General features: G+C 40.6%; 1 protein-coding gene across 1 annotated transcript; it reads right to left on the bottom strand.

Annotated features, from left to right (window-relative positions):
- Positions 1–918: 918 nt before the first annotated feature.
- LOC146165021 (uncharacterized) lies at positions 919–9,924 on the bottom strand. Its single transcript, XM_083382119.1, has 7 exons — positions 8,590–9,924; positions 7,803–8,061; positions 6,283–6,376; positions 5,512–5,636; positions 4,839–4,967; positions 3,311–3,500; positions 919–2,446 (listed from the first exon to the last, which is right to left on the bottom strand). The coding sequence occupies exons 1-7, from the start codon at positions 8,753–8,755 to the stop codon at positions 1,640–1,642; spliced, it is 1,770 nt and encodes a 589-aa protein (XP_083238245.1). The 5' UTR covers positions 8,756–9,924; the 3' UTR covers positions 919–1,639.
- Positions 9,925–10,125: the final 201 nt, after the last annotated feature.

The following is a 10,125-nucleotide window of genomic DNA, read 5'->3' as shown; positions in this document are numbered from 1 at the left end:
CAGTTTCATCCCTGGTTCGAAGTAAACACAAATTCAAAGAAAAACTTTATTTGTACGATGAAATTCACCTAATGGAATACACCTTGGCAATTACGTAATGAGGAGTTGGTTAAGGAATCTGGTCTGTAAGAGAAATACACTCTTAAATAACGACGAAAAATATACTGTACATATTCTTGGCAGCCACTATTGTTAACTTATGCTTCCAGATACGCCGATGCACTAGTATGTACATGAGCAACCTATATCTAGCAAGCCAATTTTAAACTGGACGCAATGATTAACTTTTTCTAATTTTTTCAGGATTTTTTAATATTACAAACAAAAAATTAAATTAGCGAACATTATTACACATCATATCACAAAAAATGTTTTTTAGCTGATCTAAATACAATGCCAAACTAAAGTAATATCGAACACCAACAAGGAATATGATCCGAATAGGTAATATAAAAATCATCTATGGTCGTCGATATTTTAAGCCATGTATTTGAAAAACTTAGGTGGCTTATTTTCATGGCCGAAGTGTTCAGTGCATAGGTTAAGTGACAGCCACAAGGGGTCAAAAAAGTGCTAACTGGGGCACTTTTTTCAGCGATGACCTCACATTGTTACGTCAGAAAGTGCTATCTAAACGTGTCGTCCTGTGCCGGATTAAGACCATGAGAGGCCATAGGTTATTCCATTTGTGAGGCCCCTCCCTATTTTTGAGCTCAGAACTTCTCTCCAAACAATATCATATGTCATTCCTTAATGCTAAAAATATAAGTGCATTAAACTCCTCGCTCTTTTCATTTTCCACTAAGAATAAATATTTAGTTTTAAAAAAATGTAAGGCAGTTTTGCTTTTAATTTTAATTTATTTGACCAAACAACCGTTACAATAATTCATAAGAAATAGTTACAGCCATCAAATAGAGTAAGACTAAGCTACAAATTTTTTTTTCTAGCTTTTGTCAAAGCAAAATCATGTAAAAGTTCGTCAAAATTTATCTGTTTAAGTTTGTCACTCTCAATGCACAGAATGCTCAGTGCGGACAACCTTTCTTGAGACATTGTCGATCTCAGTTTATTGTTGATGCTTTTGAGCCTTGAGAAAGATCTCTCTCTTTGCAGAGAAATCTACGGGCGGTACTTTACATAGAAGATTCCAGCAGACTGCGCGTAGTAATGACTGTTTACAACGTGGTTAACATAGAATTACAAACTTGAAACCGAATTTCAAGGCCCCTGGACGTTGAGGCTTCAGCCTGCCTATAGCCTATTGGTAACTCCGGCCCTGGTGACGTCATACAAAGTAACCATATCAACACCACACAGTTTTTTTCCTAGATTGGACAGGTGTTACCTTCACGGGGCTATGGCTACGTGCCCCAGACCCCTTATCCGCCCTGGTTGATCAATCAATCATTTCTAAGATATGGTTGAAGGTTGTAAGTTCAAACCTTACCACCGTTTAAGTATTTCTAACTTTACCTTGCATGCACGAAAATTCTCAATAAAATCGACTGGCTTAGGTTAACCTAGTTCAGTCTCTCGGCTTATTATGCAACGTTTCCTTTATCGTTGTTCGTACCGGTAAGCGCGAATTCTGATCCCAGTTGTACACAAACTTTTATTTGCTTCTATGAAAACTGCACTAACGCCCCGCACTGGCCACGTGTCCGGCCTGGGGCGCCTTGACGCCGAGATAGCGCCCCTTGTTCTCAAACAGAACCGGGGGCTCGTAGTCCATGTTGAACTCGACCGTGCTGTGAGGATTTGACTCGCTCGAATCAACTGATCCCGTTTCAACGTTCGCTTCGGCCTGGAGGGCAGCTTTGCGTGATTCCATCTCGCTCAGAGCCTTGGCGATTACGTCAAGCTCCTCTTTGTGACGTAGGCGAGTCGCTCGCTCGGCTACCTCGGTCTTCCGGAGGCGATCGGCCAGGTCGCCAATGTCAAAGAAGAAGTCTTTAGAAGGAACAACGTCGGAGGTAAATGAGTCAAAGAGAAGAGGCTTGGAGCACTTTTCGGATGCAAGGCCTTGAGTCGGAACTAAGTCCTGGATGTTGGCTATCCTTCGAGTGAGAGGAATTCTGAACTGAGACATCCGCTCCTCTTTCGTCTTCTCACTGACAGGAGGAGAAATATCATCCCTAATCTTCTTTTCTGTTCCCGGGACGAGTTTGACTCGGTGTCGTCTCTCAGGATCACGCTTCCTGTACTCAACTCGCCTCAACTCGTCGTCTGAATCGTTCTCGGAAGAGCTCTGGAGAGCACGCAGCTCCTCCGAGTCCGATTCCTCGTCCTCTTTTTGTGCTCCTTCCTCCAGGATCGACTCCGAAGCCTCCGGGATCGTTTCGAAGGCGACGGATGAGGATCCGGTTCCCGGAGGTTTTGAGAAGGATCGGGAACGGACGTCGCGACGCTTCCTCACGGAAACCGAAATCTCGGGTTGAAATTCCTGCGACGAAGAGATAGAGTTTTAACTTGCAACTAAAATCTGTTAATACCCCTTCTTATATAATTGACACTAAACTATTTATTTATATCGTTAACTTTTTATTAAAACATTTCCCTTTCAGAGTGCCCGACTATAAAACATCGCGGACCTTTCATCAACAATAAATTTTTTCATTGATTTTCTGTGCGTTCCCAAACAACAGTCATATGGACGTTTTTCACAGAAACAGTGTCTTATAGTAAGGAATTTAGTTTTTGGTGGCTTAATAAAAAATACATAGAGAGTTACAATTTGTCTCCCTAACAAATCCCGTTAAGCCTATTGACGTATCCGGATTTCGGTACATTAGAGCACCGAACAGCTTGCCCTCTCTAACGCCATTTATTGACAGCTAACCACTATTTGTATTGAATGACAGCTGGTCCCTACCTATCCCAATTGATTGACAGCTTCCCTTCCCTATCCATATGGCTTGACAGCAGAGCCTTCCTAGACGTATTGATTGACAGCTGACCCCTATTTGTATTGAATGACAGCTGGTCCCTACCTATCCCAATTAATTGACAGCTTCCCTTCCCTATCCATATGGCTTGAAAGCAGAGCCTTCCTAGACGTATTGATTGACAGCTGACCCCTACTTGCATTGATTGACAGCTGGTCTCTACCTAGCCCCACTGATTAATATCTGGTCCCCACTAACCCTATTTATTGACAGCTCACCCTTCTTTCAAGAGTATTAAAATTAACATAGGATTAAAATTTAAACCTAACATTAGTTGCATGATTTCCACAAGCGACTATCCACTTTTTACAAAACTTTGCGCAACATTCAACAGGGGTCGTTCGTAAACGTATATTTATCACCTGCTGTGTCGTCTCCCGACTTGTCCTGACCTCCCCCGGAGCTGTTCTGCTTCTCAGTGGTAGCGACACGCGGTCCAGTATCTCTCCGTCGTAAACCTTCCGCTGCACTTGCCGCATCGACAGGTGTGGCGCCCTCTCGTGGATCAGAGCTAACTTGTAAACGTCGCTCGGAGTCGCTGGGCTCGTGTCACTGCGAACACAAAAAATAGTACTATAAAATTAATTACAGTCTTTGGCTTGTTGAATGGTGGCTGATTTTGCCCTATTTATTTTTTTGAATAGGGTAACTGGCTTCCTATGGAGTCTTACCTGATTCAATAGAATCCTGTCTTTTTCCCCTCGGGAGACCTGTTTTTGGGCAGTGCTATTGTAAAAGGCTTTTAATTCATTTTGTAAATTATTGAGTGGTGACTGATTTTGCCGTACTTAGTTATGCTTAAATAACGCTCTACAATTGTGTTCTTTAACACACCCCTTAATACCACTAGCCCCTTATCCTTATAATATCCAGATTTGCTTTAATATTGTCACCCACGGAGTGCAGACCTTTATTAAGTATAGGGATGTCCGATGAAACATTTTATTACCACACTTGATATTTAGGTCAGAAAGCTTTATGATGCGATACCACATGACATTATTACTAGAAGAATTTAAAATATTCAAAGCATTTTATTTAGTTTTCCAGGGCAACACTTTGTAATAATTTACATTTGAAGAAAGAAATCACTGCGTTAGATTGCAAATCGTGGTCGAAATTATCCTATAAATTTAGTATCGGAATGGCACCGTTACCCTCTAGTATCGGACGAGTTCCGACTTCCATTTGGTATCGGACTATCCTGATTATGTAATATATAGCGTGCTCTAGGCCAGGGGTCGGCAACCTTTTTTACACTGCGGACCGGTTTAAAGCTGAAATTTTGTCGCGGACCGGCCTTAAAAAAACAACAACAACAAATGCTCAGTAAAGGAAATTTATTATAACTTTTTTCAATAAACTAATTAAAATGCATACGTTGTTTTTAAAAACTTTCCTGCCTGAACATAAAAAAATAATTAAGTCGGTTGAGCATAAAAAAACATGATATTTTTGGCTTTTCATATACTAATCAACCATGGATGATATTTGAACGAAAGTTAATGTGATTTAGATATAAAAATACCTTTAATAGTTTTTGACTTTTCCTAGCCTTTTTCCGGTTTTTACGTACGGTTTGGCTTTAAATCAAAACTTTAAGTAGGCTACGGACCGGTAACGAACACCTCGCGGACCAGCATCGGTCCGCGGACCGGCGGTTGCCGACCACTGCTCTAGGACTCATCTTCAAAGGCCTTATATTTAACGTCATATCCTTGTTTAAATTTTTAACTTAAAAAAAATCTTGAAAAACAAACCAAGTGTGAGGCGGCACCATGAAAGCTTAAGTCACCAACATCGTTAAAATCTAACGTAATACTTTACTATATAGCCTTGCTATTTGAGGGCAGAAAGTTAGTATGTTTTAGGCTTATCACAAAGTCTCACATGCAGTGTCGTTGATGCGCACGCTGTGAGCGAGTTCTGATGCAATCCGGGCAGGATTCGGGCCCGAGAATTTCACAATGCTTCCGCGCCATCAACGTGTTTGGGTTGGTGAGAATCCGACTTAAAGACCTGAAAAAACACAAAACTCATAGTATAATCATGAAAGCTTATCGAAATCGTGTATGACGTAACAGTACATGAGAGCGTTTATGAATATCTTAATTTTGTACAAAAAAATGGATGTTCATTTGAACCCTTAGAAGCATTTTTTTATACTTGTTTATTTTTATAATACATAGGAGCGTCTATATATTCCTGTCTTAAAAGGCACTCGCAACCTCAGAAAAAAAAAACTAAAAAACGGAGCCCTTCTGAATAACTTGCCCTAAATAAACACCGCGTAAACCTTATAGACATAATTGTGTTTAAATAGCCTATCGAATTAAAAGACCAATATAAGATTTAGGGAACTCGGTCATTAAGACTATTCGACTCGTATAGATCAATCGACTAATTTATGATCCTACTTTGAAGAGGCCATTAATGCTGCTGGTCAAGTCACTATCGTTTGAAAATGTAACTTTGAAAGTAGCCTTTCTCGATTATAACACGTGCAATATGAGAAATAATTTGGAATTTATTAGGTCTTTAACACAAAGTTAAGACGTTTCACCTTCCTTCGATCTGAATATCAGGAAACTCGGAACATCGAATGCATCTGTCGACCATCGAGTCGGGATGAATGTACATCGTCTGCGTCGAAGGGTCGTTTGTCGTTGCCCAATCGCCACCGGGAAGCTATAATATTGATTCACAAATGGATTAAACGTCATTATCTCTTAGCTCGAAGTTCAAACAGTGAGGTTAGAAGGTAAACGATGGAAAAAATGCGACGAAAATAATAAATGATGACCTGATCTATAGACTTCGGTTTTTGGTGCACGATGTATAAAATTAACATACGTAAATGCATTTATGGTAAAAAAATATTTGACTTTTTAGAATTCCAGGGAAAAGGTATTTGCCTGTGTTAACCAAGTAAATGCTAATTTTTTTCGCGCCTTGTTCTAGCATGTCTTAGCCCATATGGATAAAATCGTTTTTGCCTAAGATTTTGTGCGTCTCATCTCACCCTCGAAAATGGGAGTTTGAGCAACATGAACGATATAATGGCATTTGTCGCTTTGCGCAAATTGGTAATATCTTTGTATGTTGCTTTTGTATTGAAACTAACACCTATCCAACCTAAAACTTTAACAAAACAAACCCACTGTTTGGTATTCTTAAGGTTGCTTTTGATGACGTAAATTTGTGACGTCATGTCACAAAATTCTCATGCCCCCAATAAACAAAAATCCTAGATCCGCGCCTATTTTGCACTGTGCACTATACTCAAATACTTGTTCACACCATTTTTAAATATAAGTCTGAGACCGTAACTTACCACAATAGATGCTGAGCTTGATTTTCTGGACATGCCTCTGGATCTTCTGCTTCCAGCCGACGATGCAGTTGTTTGGGTGGCTGCTGCCGCTTTTCTAGGAAAATAAATGTCAGGTTGGGCTACAAACAAAACAAAAAACATTGTTGAATAATGTTGAATTCCGTGGAAAATACTACAAAACGATATAAGGCTATAATTCTATCAATCGAAATCCTTGCTTTGCACAGCCGGACCATAGTAAATGAAAATATGTCCTTTCTCATTTCCATATAGCGATATTTGTACGACCCAAGCACTTCATGGCATTGAACAAGGAATTTGATTGAGACGTTTCAGTCAAGACCAACCACCTTGAAATTGCGATGTGTGCGGCTTTATATCGATAACGAACTTGTTACTACGCATGCGCACGTCGGAATCGGGACTCGGTAGTTTTATGTATTCTTGCTAGAGTCCCGATTCCGCAGCCCTGATTTTGACCACTATACTTACAGGCCAGTGTTGCTGTGAGAAATTTAGAGGAGCACCGTTGTATTTTACATGAAAGTTAAACACGGCCTTCCAATTTGTTCAGTATGTGACCTGCAATTTATTAAAACCCGCAACTCAATAGGCTTACCAGTTTAAAACATAACATTCTTTGTTGTCTGCTTTGGCACGTATTTGTTAAAGTAAGGTGCATTTTATAAGGTGGTTGTTTTTTATTAAGTTTGCCATTAGCATATCAAGCAGAAATAACAACAGTTTTATAGTTTCAACGAATCTGTCGAACAATGATGCAAGCAGGGCAGGATAGAAAAAACAACTAGCCTGCAGTGAGGTTCGAACTCACGACCCCCGGTCAACCCTGCTTACATCATTGATTGACAGATTCGGTGAGTCTGCAATGGCTTTCGGCGTACTAATGATACGTAAGCCGTAATCGTGGTCAGAAAGCAGCTTCAAAAATGCTAGATCACAGTTGTAAACACACATATGTGTGAGCATGTGTTCATTGAATTTCATAGATGTAAAACTTAAAATTATACGCACTTATTCGCGACACCTTAAACCAGGGCTGCGGAGTTGGAGTCGGACTCGGGACTCGAGTAAGACCGCGTAAAACTACCCGAGTCCCGAGTCCGACGTGCGCATGCGCAGTATCAAATTTTAAAATTGTTAAGGCGGCAAAATGTAAGTTGTAAAAGTGTAATAGCAAATGGTGAAATATTTTTAAACCATGTAATGTAGGTGGATCAATTATGACACCAATACGAGTGGATTGCTGAAAATCCACCTTAATTTAGTTGCGTAAATGGGTAAAATACAGGCTGTAGAGTCGGAGCTGGACTCGGGACTCGACCAAATCTTACATTTGGCCGGAGTCGGATTCGGGACTCGGACTCGGGTGTATTTTTTTGGCCGGAGTCGGACTCGGGTTATTTTTAACCGACTACGCAGCCCTGCCTTAAACTCGTTAAGCGACCCCCAGATTGGGAAGCCCTGCAATAAAACACCTCAAATACTAATCTAGAGCTAACCTTGATTCTTGCTTTCTATGGACCCGGGCCGCGATCTGCTTGGCCAGCCTGGGCGTGGGCAGGTCGCTTCGGATGGACATGGCCGGGGAGGCCGGTTGCCGTGACAACCGGTCTAGGTCCAGGAACTTGTCCGGTTTCACTTTTCGGAAACCCCCCTGCTGTAGCATGAGTAGCGAAGTGCCGAATGAATGTTGGATCACGTCGGACGTAGGCGACTGCGCTAAAGCGATAACATCTTCTGGAGATAGCTGTAGGCCACCTGGAAAATAGAGGAATTTTTTGTTGTGATATTGGTACGATTAGGTAGGCCCATGTCACCTGGCAACAAAAATGTATATAAAACATTATTGATTATTTAAAATGGCAAACTGAATTTGTAAAATATGAAAATATATTCTCGCCCCTACACGAAAAAGACCACAATGACTCCAATTGGGACCAAATGTTCTTTACTATTTAACGAACTTATTTCAAACTACTTAATGACTGACTTACGGAATGCCACTTTGTAACAAAATCAGTTATTTTTCAAAATTACATGAATCCGCGGCACACTTTGGAAATCTCTCCAGGCACGCGGCATATAGCTTAAAAATCCCTTCTCTTTATTGTAACGATGACGTTCACAGTATTAGCACTAATGTTGCCTCTATATGCTTATCTTTTTTGAAGGGTGGCGTACGTCAAAATGTGGCAAACCACTGGTCTACACCTTTGCAATTTGATAACAAAATTATTGGATCATATAGATTGCAAGAAAATAGAATAAAACATGTCGAAAACTCACGTCTACTGCTGCGTCGCGACTTGGCTAGAAGTCGTGCCGGCGATGTTTCCGGTCTTCGTCCAAGCCTACTAAAAGTTCGGTCGGCCGTGAACTGGTAACTGAACTCCGAGCCGAGGCTGAACGGCTTGTGTTTGCCAGCGCGGGCGTTCAAGGCAGAAGTAACCATGGTTGAAGCGATTGAAATTGACACAGTTTAAGGGTGTGGTTCTCAGCTATCAACCTGTTCGATAGAGTCTGGCCAAAGTAAACATTGTCGATTTCAATGGATCGTTTCGTGTTTGTCGAATTGCGGGTTGTTTAAGTTGAACAGTAAGCGACGGGTTATTGTTGTTACGACAGTTCAATGCAACCTCTCGACAAAGGGTTTTACTTGGAGCGAAACACAGTGGCCAAACTCGTATTTACATTTATCCCGCTGAACCAAGAAATACCGATTGACTGATTATAATGTTCACCTTAAGGTGTTGATGTTCTGACAGTTTCAATGTAAAATTTGAAGGCAACAATTCGCCGTTATTATATTTTCGGTTTCTACGCGATAAATGTTGATCTTGTTTCAGTTTTAAGGAATAGTATCGTTCAAAGTAGAGGTTTAAATATTTGCTGGCCTTATCATTTAGCGGCTGCTGCGCACTATCGTACGCGTACTTGACCATAAATTAAAAACCGCTGGGAATTAGGGTTCAGTTTTTTCGTTAAGGCTACAATGGTATATATTTACCATTAAAATAATGTGTAACTATACTGAACAACTAATAGACTCCAGCCAGAATGTTAACGCAAACAACTGTATACACGACTACACGCAGTCGACAGACTGTTTCAGCATATACTGCATCATGACAAAGTTTGCTGTTTAAGTTATAATCTTTCTAACCTACAAGAATCAGTTTTTTTCAATTTTGAAGGGGGTGGGTGAAGTAAGAAAGCCAATCTATTGAATTCCTAAACTATATAAGATTCCGATGCGCGTTGTAACGAAAATTGGTACCTCGTAACCGCCAATGTAACATAAATTACCACTATTCGGGCGCTATAAGTCTATATTTGGAGCATAATAATGGCTGGTGGATTTAGTTAGACGTAGTAAACAATCAAAGGCCATATAAAATAGATAATATATTTAACGTTTCGAATATCAAAATAAGTAAAGCGATATGTTCAAAATGCTACATTTTCCTATATTGTAGGCTTTGATATTCTTACTACCTATAAGTCTATACCAATTTGTAAACTGCGTAATCTGTCTGAAATAACTTAACACATAATGGCTTTCCACGGTAAATTTTTGCTCTGCTTTGCCCGCAATACACAACACCAACGCTCTTTACTATTCCGCAGTGGCGGGACCCGGCGTGTTATATACCTGCAGTGTTTTGAAATGGCATAGATCAGGTCGCTATGGCTAGGCACAGATAACTTGGAGGCCTTTCTAGGTATCGGGTATCAACTGAGACCCGCGCGCGGTATAGCAATGAAAACAGGATCTGGCGTTGTCCCAGCAAGACGGACAAAGGCAATACGCAACCAGTCAAC

This window comes from Ascidiella aspersa, chromosome 2 (assembly GCF_963924565.1).
Source record: "Ascidiella aspersa chromosome 2, kaAscAspe10.2, whole genome shotgun sequence".
In the NCBI taxonomy this organism is placed as follows: Eukaryota; Metazoa; Chordata; class Ascidiacea; order Phlebobranchia; family Ascidiidae; genus Ascidiella; species Ascidiella aspersa.
The sequence above is the reverse complement of the archived record's forward strand: the minus strand, read 5'-3'. Positions and strand labels throughout refer to the sequence as shown.

Coding starts and splice junctions, on each gene's coding strand:
- LOC146165021 (XM_083382119.1), bottom strand. CDS start 8,755: ATGGTTACTTCTGCCTTGAACGCCCGCGCTGGCAAACACAAGCCGTTC. Junction 8,062..8,589: donor GTCGCGACGCAGCAGTAGAC/GTGAGTTTTCGA, acceptor TCTATTTTCCAG/GTGGCCTACAGCTATCTCCA. Junction 6,377..7,802: donor CATAGAAAGCAAGAATCAAG/GTTAGCTCTAGA, acceptor TTATTTTCCTAG/AAAAGCGGCAGCAGCCACCC.